This window comes from Aedes albopictus, chromosome 3 (assembly GCF_035046485.1).
Source record: "Aedes albopictus strain Foshan chromosome 3, AalbF5, whole genome shotgun sequence".
Lineage (NCBI taxonomy): Eukaryota > Metazoa > Arthropoda > Insecta > Diptera > Culicidae > Aedes > Aedes albopictus.
Window position 1 is genome coordinate 322,286,656 of NC_085138.1, and position 15,057 is coordinate 322,301,712.

At 39.1% G+C, this 15,057-nt stretch overlaps 1 protein-coding gene across 1 annotated transcript in view; it reads right to left on the reverse strand.

The window, feature by feature from the left end:
- Positions 1–15,057, reverse strand: part of LOC109401182 (uncharacterized) — a 124,259-nt gene that overhangs the window by 41,526 nt on the left and 67,676 nt on the right. The window contains exons 2-5 of the mRNA XM_029856282.2: positions 12,154–12,619; positions 11,978–12,092; positions 11,335–11,912; positions 4,252–4,497 (exon numbers count right to left, since the gene is read on the reverse strand). Of these exons, the coding sequence (XP_029712142.2) occupies positions 4,252–4,497; positions 11,335–11,912; positions 11,978–12,092; positions 12,154–12,619 (1,405 nt within the window). The remainder of the gene's footprint in view (positions 1–4,251; positions 4,498–11,334; positions 11,913–11,977; positions 12,093–12,153; positions 12,620–15,057) is intronic.

Below are 15,057 nucleotides of genomic sequence, written 5' to 3' on the forward strand. Positions count from 1 at the left end.
ACTGATTGCTTCCTATAGCTTTTAAACAAAGAAAAAAAAGTTTAAAATCGGTTAATAAGATTAAAACTGATAATTTTTAAAAAAATCTTTAGTTCTTAAAAACCTTGATTTTTTGGACCACCTTATCTGACAATTGGTCACCCTAATGACGAACTAAAAAAAATACGGGTCTGATTATTTTTGAAGAACTACGAACCCACCAAGTTTCACGACAATCGGAGTTGCACTATATCGTTTTTCTATGGAATGGCTGTATTTATAACAACAGTTTCCATAATTTTGTTATGATCTTGTTATGTGCTTCTGGTCGTGTAGCTTCACGAACCCAAAATTTGTGCACAGATAATAGGTTAACAATTAATCAAAATATGAGAAATTTTAAATGCGCTCTATGAACAATTACTTTTTGTTTTGAGAGAAAAACAAACTTGCCTATTTCAATATTGGCCACCCCCTGTATCTCACCAATTACAAAATTAGTTATGATAGCAAAGTTAGTCATTCAGTAGATGTCAAAAGTAGGTATGACAACAAAATTTGTTATTATTTTGTTTTAGTTTTTCATTCACCTCTATCCAGGATTCTAAAATCTTTCTCAATTTTTCGTTTAAGCGAAAAAGAATAAATCAAGGGTACATATTTTCTATTTCATTCAGACGTTTCTATTGATTATAGTGAATATTTGGTTGCCTTATCCTGACCAGAGAGTAAAAAAATCGAAGATTGAAAGTGAAGATTGACATTCTCATTTTTTCATTCGCGTTTGGCCACATTCATTGTCAGCTGAATGCCTCTCTTTTTTCATTCAAATCTCTGTCACGAATATTTTGTCGCACGTCGTAAAATGTCCAATTTCTGCCAACAGACGCGCAATCCGACTTAATGGACAAATAGAGAACATAATCAATATTCTAATTAACTACTATTCACAAGTTTTGTGGTGATTAGAAGTATAATCGGGATTTACGGTCCAGTTATATTTCTCAGTGAAAATTGTCGGTGACAGAAAAATGAATGAATAGGTGAAAAAATTCATTCACCAAAATGAATTTTATTTTGATCCCTCAGTTGAGTATCTTCAAAATTCACGTTGAATTTCACTCACTGAAAATGAAAATTTTAAACTCTGATCCTGACCATAGCTTCAAACTCCAATATGGACTGATCATACCGTGTGCATTACGGTGCCAATGGAATAGGGTGACAATGACCGGGCAGAAAAGAATTACAAAACAATTGCAAGTTTTGCCATTCAAAAAGAATTACTGAATGGTAAAATTTGTCATTGGTTTGTTTGAAATAAGTGACAAAAGGGCAAAAATAATAACTGACATTGTTCGATAAAATAACTAAAGAATGTCAAATTTTGACATTCCAATGGCAAACCAAGAACAAAAAAATTAAGATTGAGAATTGCAAAATATACCATTATTGAGTTATTGAAAATAGAACAATATCAAAATTAGTTATTCCCTTGTCATCCAAAAGAAGGGTATATTATGTTGTTTATTCCAATAACAAAATGAAAACATATAAGTTTTTTGGATGGAAAGTAATTCCAAACAACTATCAAAATTTACCATTAGAATAACCAAAATTCAAATTTTGTCATTATGTTGTTCTTGATAAGTGCCAAAACTGCGAGTTCATCAAACTCGCAAAAGGTCAACAATATCTCACTAATTGCAAAATTTGTTATGATATCAAAATAAGACATTCAGTAGTTATTCTTCCACATTTTAAAATGACAAGCGAATGGCATATTTTGATATGATATCATATTATGCTATTCACATGTTGTTTTTAGCTTTTCATGAAGAACTCATGAATGACAAAATAAGTTATGACAATAAAATTTGTTATTCTTTTGTTTTTGGTTTGCCATTCACCTCTACTCGGGTGGGTATTATCGGCAGGTTTGTTCTCTTCGTCATGGGCGGTTTTTGTCAGCCAAATTGCCTGAAACATGGCCATATAATTTAGCTTAGTTGGGAAGGATATGAGACCAACTCTGAGTTCAATAGGTTTCAAAAAACCCCCAAAGACGAAGAGAACAAAACGGCCGAGAATAGGTAATTTCCCCTATATGGGAAAAATTTGACCATCGAATTTCAAAAACGGGTAGTGCTCAAAAGTTTCGTCTCCTCAAAACAAGTCCCCATGCAAAATTTCAGCTCAATCGGACTTCACTAAGTGTTACCCCAAAGCGGTCAAAGTTTAATTGTTTTGAAACACGAAAAATACATGAAAATTTTGAAATCGAAAAAAAAAATTTTGATGCCAAATACCTTAAAAGTGCATGAAATGTCGAGATCTGGTGTTATCTCAAAAAAATTTTTTTTTGAAAGAAATTTACTTTTTGGACTTAGTGGGGTAACACTTAGCAAAGTCCGATTGAGCTGAAATTTTTCATGGGGTCTTGTTTTGAGGAGCCGAAACTTTTGAGCGCTTCCCGTTTTTGAAATTTGAAAAGTCGATTTTCATTGGCACCCTAGTGTCAAAGAATAAGAATACAGTAGACGTTCGATAACTGCAACATGTTTACGTTTCACTTAGCGAACAAAATTCGATAACTGCAACGTCAGATAGACGTCAAGAACCCATCAATTGACGTTAAATGAACGCAAAATTCATTCGACTGTTCATTTGGGCTAACTTGGCGCACCGTTTTGACAGATAGCGGTGCGATAACTGCAAATTTGTTGCACTTACCGGACTTGCAGTTAAAAAGCATTGCAGTTAAACCGTTTGCACCTAGCGAACGTCTACTGTATCAAGAAAGCCCACTCCGCTGATGCTCGGGGGGACACTACCGCAGCGCTATCTGCGGATGAAAGTTCAACTTTCATGCGGTGGTGTGCGTTACTGATTGTATACGGATACCAAAACATACGCACACCACCTTCTCTTATGACAAATCACGCACACTGTTACATAGAGCTTCCACCTTGAAACGCTTAGAGAGCGCCACTTGTCTTGTCGCTTGACGTTTACATAGAAAAGGACAAGAGAGGGCATTCTATTTTTATTCTTTGCTAGTGTGCATGTCGAACATTAATACTTTGCGAAACTACAGTAGATTTTCTGTCGAATTGTATTACGTCAAGCTTGAGCTCAAAGTTCTTGTTTTTGACTTTGTTCATTACTCTGTAGTTCAAGTACGTGAAAAGTTCTCAATCGGAACTCAATTGGGCTCATAATGGCCACTTTCGTGAAAATGAGATAGTGATGATAATACAACAAAACACCCTGAAGATCATATTCCTATTCCTGGGGTCTTTGAATATATTCTTGAGTCTAGTATAGTTTAGTACGTAATGTCACGTCAAGGCAAATCGTTCAAATCAAATGTATAAGATAAAAAAAATAATCGATTTAAGATTATAATAAGTTACGGAACATATCTGCACTGAAACTAATCAAACTAAAAAGTCAACAGGAATCAGATTTTTAAAAGGTAAATTACACACATGGTTCAAATCACCCGCAGGGCTGTATGCATATCGCGATGCACATTCGGCAGATCGTATACCGATTCATGTGTCTTTATACTGTCATTACGAACAGCTGAGATATCTGATCTGCAAAAAATCTAAAAAAATTATAAGCAATTTATTTTCGTTGGGAAAAAAGTGAGAACCCTTATTGCTTAGGATGCAGTTGCTCAGTGGTTCCTACAATTTGCCAACTAGTTTTATTTTTGATTATCGATGTGCTATCAAAAGGGGGGTCGAACAATTTTGAGCCTACACTTTCTGCGTTTCCTTAACCGAAACTTCAGGAGGGTGGATCTGTGCCTTGCTTTACTTCAGGGGTGCGATGACCTGACTGTCTAACTACCGATGCCGAATATCCATAACTGTGGTATTACACTCAACCAAAATAGGCTGCGAAAATTCAAAAACAATCCTATCCGAACGCGTACTATCACGACAGGAACTGCTAGTTCGAAAGTATGAATGCCGTCAGCAAAGGAAATCAACCGAACTGATGAGTAAAAAGCGCGACTACCTAAGCCTATCATCTGACGCTTGAAGAAACTCCTTGACATCCCTACTTTGCTAAACCTTCACGAATCCTACATTTCATGGACTGATGGATCATAACTTGAGGCTATTTACATGCGAATCTAATATAAGTTGCGAAATGCAGGAACGAACTTCCTCCACCATACCTGGCGGGGATCCCCGAGTCGGCGGGATCACCCTCTCTGGCGGGATCCATTCTGCTTTCGGAACTTCTCAAACTTACCGAACTTGCCGTCAAGGTTTAGGCTGTTGCGGTTTTTGTCGGCCCGGAGGGTCTCGTCCAGGAACAGATCCTCCAGACACCGTCGGCTTAGGTGGTCCTCCGACGAGCTGAGGTGCCCCAGGTTATCCTTGAAGTCCATCCGCGAGGCGTACGGAACGATTTCCCGCTGGTTTGGCTTCTTCTGAGTGGTGTCTTCTACTGGGCGGTAGAGTGCCCCGGATACGCATACGTGCAGCATGCAGCCACCTGGAAAATGGTGATATAAAATTTTTAACCGAATTAGAACCGATTTTATGAGAAATATTGATAGAATTCATAGACAACGATTTTAATTTCAGTGGAAATAGTTGTTCGGCAGGCTACTTTTAGTAGAAATGAAAATTTTAAATTCTCTTGTGTGTAAAGTGATTAGGAACGCCTTGTTAGGAAAATATACCACCGATTAAGTAGTGAGATTAACATAGTTTTCATAATAATTTTGCAAGTGGGTCTATGCTCGTTGGTCGAAGAATGAAAACGATTCATTTATGAGTTTGTATTCACTGTTTTATATCTGCTATGAGACCCGTTCAAGGACACATGTGTTGGATTCTTAATACTGCACCACATCCTCAATCACAAATATTAAAAAAGTATACTGCAAGAAGTAAACTATAGTGTAACTTGTTCTTGCTCAATTGCAATAAGTCCTAAATAAAAAGGCGATCCCTGAATCATGATGTGAAGCAATATTATGCTTATTGTGCTTGAAATCAATGACTTGACCCCGAACTTCGCATCTGAACATTCGGGTCCTGTCACGGTCGCCATGTCATGAGTTTCTCAACTTTTAACTCCTCCGCAATCACTTGAACAAATGCTGAATTTACTAAATTTCATGTACTAGATGAATTTTATTTAAAACTACATTTACATTACCGTCATGCGGGGCTACTTTGGACACTTTAAAATACAGTAAGGACCCGATTTTGTCAGCCCCTAGTAGCATTTTGGGCTGACAATATCGGGTACCTGACAAAATCGGGACATTTTTTAAAATATTTTTTTTTATTCATGAAAAATTGTTCTGAGCACCTCAGTGGCGGAGATAGGCGTGGAGGGTCTCCTTGGGGTTCGTTCAAGTATTACGTAGGGGGAGGGGGGCAGCGCTGTTTTATGCTTCATATAAAAAAAAATTTCTCTTACAAAAATAGTTACGCGGGGGAGGCATAGCAGATAGGGTTTAAAATTGCCAAATTTTGCGTTACGTTATATTTGAACGAACCTTTAAAAATTGAATGGGTGTTAAGGGTACTGAATAAAAATGGTATTTGGTTAAGGCGAAACTGGATCTATTTTCTCACTTTTTGGTTTTTGTTTTTTTTTATAAAATAACGAAGCAATATTTTCAAATCGGTTTTCGTACACATGTGGAGTATGGATCAAGGTATCTCCTGATTACTTTTCGTGCTGGAAAATGTTTTTCGTTTTTGCAGAAACCATTTTTGAATAAAAAAATGGTTTCTCCAAAAATGGAAAACTTTTTCCACCACAAAAAAAAAATTAGAAAATACCTTGATCCATGCTCTACATGTGCACGAAAAACGATTTTGAAAATATTGCTTCGTTATACATATGTATAATAAAAAATTGAAAACCAAAAAAATGAGGAAATGCTTCTAGTTTCGCCTTAAGTTAACATTCAGTGCTTTTACAGCAGAACTATTAAATATTTTATTTCATTTTCTTTTTGTCATTACCTCCCTACTGGAACACAGCCTTCTTCTAACTTCCAGAGCCTAATCTCTAAAAAATCTCTGGAGAAATTCTTGAAGAAATGTTTGGGGAAATTCTGAAGAAATTATCCGAGGAATTACGGAACGTAACCCTCAAGACATTCCCGAAGTGATCCCGTAAGTAGTTTGAGCAAACACCTTTACAGGAGCTCCGGATAAATCCCTTAAGAAATTTCTGAAAGAATTATTACTGCAATCTCCGTAGAAATCTCTAGAGGCATTCTTGAAGCATTTTCTGAAAAATCATTGAAAGAATCCCTATTGCAATCTTTGAAGAAATCTCTTCCAGTTGGGAAATTCGTGCTTTCCGTAGATTTATTCATGGACTATTGCATAGAGTAATTCATATAGTATTTATTGCAGAAATATCTATTGAATTCTCTGAATACATCACTAAAGGAGTTCCTGTAGAAATAACTGGATAAAATCCTACAGCAATGCCAGCAAGAATTTCTGGAGGAATCTCAGCAGGACTTCAGGAACCCCTGGGGTATTATAGGAAGAATGCATGATCAAATATCTGAAAGGGTTCTTATAGTAATTTCTAGAAATATTCTTAGAGGAACTCCAGCAAAAGTTCATGGACTATCAATGCAGATATGTATGGAGAAATCCCAGCAGCATGTCTTGAAAGAATTTCTAGGAAAACCCCTGGATAAATCCACGTAGCAATTGTAGGAGGAATTAACGGAGAAATCCTTGGAGAAAGCCTTGGATGCATCGCTGTAGGAATTCATATAAACATTTTTGAAAAAATAAAAAGTCCTGCAGGAATATCAGCAAAAGTTTTGGAGGAATCCTAGCAGGAGTTCCTGAACGAATCTCAAGAAAAACTACTGGAGAAATCACAGGAGGAATGCCTGGAAAAATCTTAAAGAGACACATCTGAATGATTCGTTATAAAATCCTCGAAAGAATTTTTTTAAAAACATCCGGCGGAATTCTTGGAGAAACACCAGCAAAAATGCTTATAAGAAACCAAGCAAAAATTCTTGACGGAATCGCAGCAAGAATTTCTGGGAGAATACCACATCGAATTCCTTAAGGGTTTCTAATGGACAAATCTCTGAAAGAATTACAGCATTATTTGAAGAATCAAGCAGGAAATTCACAACACAAATCTCATAATAAATAGCTGGAGCAATCCTAACATATGTAAACCTGTAGGAATCCCAGAAATGCCGGAAAGAACAAGTAAATTGGTTGACTTGTAATCACAACAACAAGCAGTATTTATTGTTTGTTCTGTTCCAGAAGAAATTAAGAAGAATAGTATTTAACTCTTTGGAAACGGGGGGACATATATGATCCCGGCGTTGAAACCGAGCATAAAAAACTTGTTCGAGGCCAGCGAGGTTGCGGCCACTCTTGCAAAACACTCCGGCTCCAAAGAGTAAAGCTCATATAGACGATGTGGTAAGCGCATGTGCCATCAGCAAAACCATGCTGAGGGTGGCGAGTTTGGTTCCCGGTTAGCCCAGAATCCGTTTCATAATCGACATTTCCTTAGCTACATTGTATATAAAATATCTCCATGACTACCATTATAGAAATTTGCAAAATAAACATTGGCTGTGGGGGATCTCAGTTAAAAATTGTGAAAGTTCTCGATGTGTCCCAGTTGGAACGTAGCGCCAAGAAGAGAGAGAGCTGGAATCTTTTAGCAATTTAAAACAATATTGGTTTAAAACAATGGCTAAAGTTGGGTGCTAAAATGGCATAAATGTGTCAGTTTGCAAAATAAGTTTGGCCGTTTTCAAAAGTTACACGAGATAAACAATACCTAGGGTAATAGTGGTTTCAGGGCCGTTCCAAGGGATTTCAGAAGGTTTCATTAGGTTTCAGAGGGCGTTATAAGGACGGTACCTAGGGCGTTACAGAGAGTTTCAGGGGAGTTTCAGGAGTTTTCAAGGGGTTTCAAGGGTGGTCCAGGGAGTTTCAGAGGTGTTTTAAACGGGATTTTATCCTTCACCTACTCGACCCCCGACAACACATTTTCAAAATGCTGGCATTTCGTCAATTTTCATCCGATTTTTTTGAAGTCGCCCTCAATCGGTCATAAATTGGTGCAAGTTTATTTTACTGAAGTAGCTATGTAATATCCGGAACCATTCCGGAGATATTCCGGATTGTACTGGGGTCAGGAGGTGGGGGAGAGTCCTGTTTTGCCAAATGACTAGAAATAATTATTTCGTGTGTTATTGTGTTTGAGAGGCCTCCCCGGAACTTGTTCCAGGTGTTCCGGAGTGGCCACAGCAGTTGAACCATACTTCAGTCATTTTTTTCTGCAATATTCTCTCGAAATCATGAAGATTTATGTATACATCGCACGGCATGTTTTACTCGCATACCAAAAATGTCCCCGATGATACCCTTGTAGAACCTGTGCTAGACGTTCCGGGGTGGCCATATTAGTTGACACAGACTTCAGTCTATCGTTCCTGACTTAGTCATTCGAAATCATGAAGATTGATATGTCGCACGGCATGTTACGGTTGAAAACCAGAAGTTTCCCCAATGAGGCCTCGCGGAACCTGTCGCGTAGATTCGGATGAGTCAACTTATTCAAATCTGGTTATCGTAGTTGTGTTTCACCGTTCGCAACAATAATTTCGCTGAAAATCGATGGTTCATACACAATAACACATGAAATAATCACTTTTAGCCATTTTGGCAACCATCCTAACCCGAGCACAATCTGGAATATCCCCGGAATGGTTCCGGATATCGCATGGCCACTTGAGTATAATTAACTAGCACCAATTTATGATCGATTGAGCGCCCTCAACTCAAAAAAAAAAAAACGAATGAGAATTGACGAAATACCAGCATTTTGGAAATGAGTTGTCAGAGGTCGGGTAAGTGCAGGTTAAACGGGTTTTAAGAAGCGTTCTAGCCGTTTCAGGGGCGTTCTGGGAATTTTCAAGGTGCTTCAGAGGTGTTCCAGGGAGTTTCATGAACGTTCCAGAGGGTTTCAGGTGCTTTCCAGGGAGTTTCAGAGACGTTCCATGTGATTTCAGCGGCGTTCCAGGGGTGATCCAAGACGTTTCATAGAGTTTCAAAGGGGTTCTTGGGTTGTTCAAGAGGTTTCATGAGTGTTTCAAGAGGTTTCATGGACGTTTCAAGAGCGTTCCAGTGGTTTCACATGCATTTAATGAGTTCCTAAGGAGGTTGAGGGGGTTCCAGGTACAGGTGTTCTCAGGGGCGCGTTCCAGGGGGGTTCCATGAGGTTTCAACGGCGTTCCGTGGGATTAAGGGTGTGTCGGTTATGTTCCAGGAGATCTCAGGGAGCTTAAGAAGAGCAAATGGCCCATGTTCCAAAGGGTTTAAAGCGCTTTCAGAAGAGTTCCACGTGGGTTTCACGTGAGTTGCAGAGGGGTGTTCCAGGGGCAGATTACAGTTGATTAAGTCGTTTCAAGGGGTCCCAGGAATGTTCTAAGGGTCTCAGTAGATTGCTGGTGCGTTCCCGAAGGTTTCATGGGGTTTAAAAGATGTTTCAAGGAATTCCAGAGGACTTCAGGGGGCGTCAGAAACGTTTCACAGTGGCGCCTCGTAACCTCACTTTTTACCTGTTCAACGACCTTAAAACTTGCATTTGCGGAGAATACAGTATCAAGATCAAATTGAAAATGGGTGGACACGACTATTTTCGACATTTTATACAAATTACAAAACAATTTGTTAAGAAAATTCAATAATTTACATTCGCTGAACAGGTAGATTTGAGGTTAGGGAATCCACCGCCACTGACGTTTCTGGGGACTTCAAACAAGTTCCAGTTGGTTTCAGGATTTTTTCGGTTATTTTAGAGTTTCAGGAGGCTTCAGTGGTTTGTAGAAGGTTTTCTGCGTTCAGTCGCGTTCTGAAAGCTCCTTAAACGCCTTCACTTTAAAACTCTCTTGAGAGCCCCAAGCAACTGAAACGTTTTGAAAAGCCTCTGAAACTTCCTCGAATATTCCTTACATCTCCCTTCAGTCCAACGGAAATCCTTTCAAAACCCCCTGAAATTCCCCGACAAGCCTTGATACGTCTCTGAAACATACCTGGAACCCTCCTTGGAAGCTCCCTGGAACCCAAGAGAACCCCTCTGAAACCTCTCTGAAACTCCCATGAAACTTAAAAATGGAAAACAGACACACAGTGGTCCAGATTTGAAAATACCTGGCAAAAATTACCAAATCATAGTAGTCTGCTAGTTTTAGCCTATATGAATGTATTGGAACATGATTTAGCGCTCAATTTCATTTTAAAGCCATTTTCATTTTTTGTCAATTTCTTCGAACAAAATTGATGTTTTTCATATAATTTTACTATACACATATCATCATGGCGCTATTGTTTTGGCAGCTCTTGGTAGTTGCATTTTCCTTTAACCGATTCTGCATACATAAACGAGCATTTGAACGGAATCTCCCCGCAAGGAGTAGCGGGGAGCGATTTGTAAGACACTTTGAAGTCGAACTGTAAGAATTTCTCGTACTAATGACATGTAATGTCAATTTTGAAGCCAAAAAGTGTTATTTTAATCTATTGCTCCATTGCAGATGTCTGATATACACAAGTACTAACAAATAAACTTTTAAAGCAATTGTATAACTTATATCAATAGGCTTTTTTAGTGGTTGAACTTGTTTGTGTTCTTTATCAAAAAATCAGCACTTTTTCCTTTAGCATATATCTTATATCCCATATAAGACATGTTCAAAAATTGAGTTTCTGACAGCTTTTTTCAAAATTGGACCTCTGTGAGACATATTTGTAACAAAGTGAACTGTTTAACTTTTCAGAATCAGTCAACATTGTGATGGGCCAGCTAAAGAACACGTTCAACATTTCTGTTCCTACTTTTAGTAGTTTTCCATGAGTAGTGTAAGAAATTAATGGATCCTACATACCCTGGAATTACACTGCTCGACAAAATTTTACAAAATTTGGAGTTGTGGGATGGGAAAAAATAAGAACAGGGGTTTGAGACCCTAGAAGTGACATAGTAAAAGAATTTTTGAAAAATAATGGACCGAGCCTTCACTGTTTATGACCGAAGTTTGTATGGAGAACTTATACAAATTACGGTCATAAACAGTGAAGGCCTGGTCAAATATTATTCAAAAATTCTTTCGCTATGACACTTCTAGAGTCCCAAACCCCGGATCTTATTTTTTCTCATCCCATAACAAAATTTAGTGTTGAATGTTATATAGAAGGAAAAACAACTAAAAACGAAAATGCCAGTACATACTGCTAACTGCTCAACAATTGATGAATTACTCTAGTTGTATTTATGAAACACAATCACACATATACGTACCCAAAATGAGAATGGTACCATGAAAGCCGAACAGGTGAATCAACCTTTCGATCAGCATTGGGAAAATGAAGCTTCCGGCCGCCGTGCCAGAGATCGTGATCCCATTAGCCAGGGCACGCCGCTTCTCGAAGTACTGCGAAACGATGACAATGCCGGGCGTGGTGGACAGCCCACCGCCGATCCCAGTGAGTATCCCAAAGGTGAGCAGCAAATGGTACAGACTGGTGGCGAAGTAGCTCATCGTGAGCCCCAGCGCACAGAAGACGCCACCAATGATCACGACAATACGAGGCGAGAAACGTTGACACAGGGCACTAGACACCGGCGCTAAAGCTAAGCACAAAGCGGATAAAATAGCTGGAATCCACGAGGCCGTGGTGGCCGATGAGTCCGGAAAGTTTTCCAAGATTTCTACATATAGGACGCCGTAGGACTTGACCAGACCAGCGACCCAAAACTGAACGGAGAAGGCTCCAAACACGATCACCCATCCGTAGCCTCCGTCGGGTGGCCCTTCCTCGCCGTCTTCACTGCTGGTTTCGGTGGACACTTTCTTCCTGCGCTTGAGTTGCTTTTCCCTAGAAATTAGATAAGGGACTCATAAGTTTGAACGGTTTTGCTATCACCATGTAGGGTTGCTCACTTTTTGCTTCTAAGTTCACGAGACTTGGCAATCAATGGTCTAGCAGTTAAACTCGAAACAGTCAAAAGGTTTTCATTGTCGTCCTCGTCCAACTCGGCGGACAACTGGGGTTCAACTGTAATGAAAAAGATTACATAACATTCGATGATCACAAGGCTCGAGCAATCAAATCTTACCATGAGGCTTGACCACGTGGTAGCCCGTGTCGAAGGCCAGCGAAGAAGGTCGCAGTAGGGTGTCCGTGCGATGGTCCTCCTTGGGAAGGGTGTTGCAGTGAAGTGGGCTGATGAGTGGCCCCGTGGCTCCCGGGTAGGAATCCCGCTGCCGGTCCAGAATGGCGTCCACTCCCATGGGGTCGATCGGTAGCAGGGTGCCACCGGGGATGTCTCTGTTGAGGGTGGACTCGCCAGTAGTGCCGAGAGTCGTTGTCTGGACCACCGGTGCGGACTGGATCGAGTACAACGAACCGCTGTTGTCGCACTCGGCCAGCAGGGCCGCATTGAGCGGGGCCCGGCAGTGGTCCGGCATCGAGGGGTGGTACACGGCATGGAGGAACTTGTTCTCGTACTTTGGCTGTATCTCGAGGTCGTCCGATATGAGACTCTGGGGTCTGATGGGTTGATCGAGACAGACCTGCGATGCCTGGAAAAGAAGGAAAAAAAGGAATTGAAGGATTAGGCTTTTGATTGCAAACAAATAGCATGCACTAAAAATTGATCAAGGACAATTCGTTATGTATGTCATTAGATGAATGAACATTATTCTTCGAAAATATTACCAAATGCATCGATTTAAGATAAACCAGGATAAGGCTCAAATAACCATCATTCAGTCATCAACAATCATCAATTTTTCAAAAGCAGTTTTCTTCCTCTAAGTCACAAATCCGTCATTGAAAATTATTTCACTGTTATCCAGATAGTGGCCAAAGGGCAGTGATAAATTTTTATTAACATTGGTTGAGATTTCAGCGAGAAAACTGCTTTTGAGTTTTTGCTAAACGATGATGGTTTGTTTCCTCATAAAGGGCCTGACAGTAATTTATCGCATGTCTTGATGTACTTTTTCACAGTTCAGTAAAATCAGTAGGGTAGAAGCATAGACTAATTTCAGAATAGAAGCTTCAGTTTTGGCCAGTCGTTTATTTTGACCATAGTGCGTGTAAGCGATCACAGTTCAGTGTGGGGTGTTTTTGAAATTGTGTATGAATTGGAATCGTGTATTATATAAAAAAGTGCAGGAAGTGTTCGTATATGTTGTGTAGTTTTCTCCGTTAGTTAGATGTCTTCTAGACCGTAGTTAAAAGTTGAACAGTCTACCATACTACGCCACCAGTTTTCAAAATCCACCACCAAAGGGACAAGCTGATCCTGTTGGTAGCCTGCACTGAAAAACAAGAGAACCCAAATTTGAGTATTTTTAAACTCACTTTTGAGTTCTTTTTTGCATCCTGTTTCATTCGCTCTTTTTATTGTTGTCAGAGAGTGAATAGCAAAACAACCCAACTTTGAGAGTTCGATGCGGGAAGCCAAAATTGAGTAAGCGGCACAGTACCGAAAGTTGAGTAATTTTAACTGACGGTTGAGTAAAAAGAACCTTGACTTTAGGTACTTTGGCCGTAGGAATGGTGATGAAGAATCAAAGATGGACGGGTTAACGGTCACGATGATGAGATAGGGACACGAATGGCTTAGGTCGCTGACCGAGAATAAAGGACAGTGATCCATTTGGACTCCAAGAGTATTGATAATTGCAAACCCAACAAACATTAGTGCTATACAATGGCTAAATAAACCACTCTTAACCCTCTAATACCCAAATTTTTGATTCTGATCTAAATATCATTTTTCGTCCTCTAAAATCGATTTAAACATGTTTTGGAAGATGATTCTTTTTAATTCTCGATTTCGTGAATTTCAGTTTTTGATTTTTCTAATTTTTATTATTGAACATCCTCACACTTTTATATTTTTCCTGGAAGCCAATTCGGGGAACGGATTTTTTGAGATGAAAACATTTTGAGATTTTATGATTATTGTTGGAATATTATTATTTTAAAATTTTTTCACAGAAAATTTTATTTTCCATGTAATTTTAGGGTAAATAATTTTAGAGTGTATTCGATTCCCTTAAGCTATTGAACAAGGATAGAATGGTTTGCGAAAAATTTAAAATATGTTAATTGTAGCGATTTAATACAAAATAAACAATGACTTCTAAAAGGTGACTAAAACATCAATTTTTCAATGATTTTTAAAAAATGTAAATACGCTCTAAAATACACCAAAATCCATTTTGAGATATACAGAACAGTCCTAAATATCAGCCAAAAATATAAAAATAATGATTTTCCACAAAACAAAAATTACAAAAATGCTCAAACTATACTCCGTCTAAAGGCGGGATTGGGTATTAGAGGGTTAAGCTTGATTAAAAAAATGGCTGAATAGGCTGTTGTTCAGCTGTCATTGTCACTTCGGAAAGGACCGACAACCTAAAAGGTCGTAGTTACTAATCGTGCGGATGGTTGGGGAACGTCCATAAATTACGTCACGCACAAATCGACTATTTTCAACCTCCCCTCCCCCCTATGTCACACTTTTTGTATGGGAAATATGATATTTTTGTATGGGTCATCACACTTTGGTGACCCCCCTTCCCCCAAAGCGTGACGTAATTTATGGACGTTCCCTTGTGCCCGCATAGAAAGTGTGAAAGATGGAGCTACCTCGCAGGACACCGAAGCGCAGAGTTCGGAAGGCCGCCATCGTAGTAGATTAGGTGGAAGCTGGTGGAGAAAGGTGGTAGAAGAAAGGGCCCCGAAGTAGTGAGAATAGGACAGAAGAATTACATTGATTCAAGAATACTTACAATGATTCTTCCAAGAACTCCTACAAGCGTTTCATTAGGAATTCTTGCAAGAATTCTCCTAGGAATTTCTTCAAGTATTCCTTCAGGAATACCTGTACGGAATATCATGAATATCATTAAATCCTCCCAGGAATCCGTCAGATGAACTTTAACGAAGTTCTCCAAGGTTTCCTTTGGAGACTTTTCCAAGAAAGAATCTTGCCGGAGTT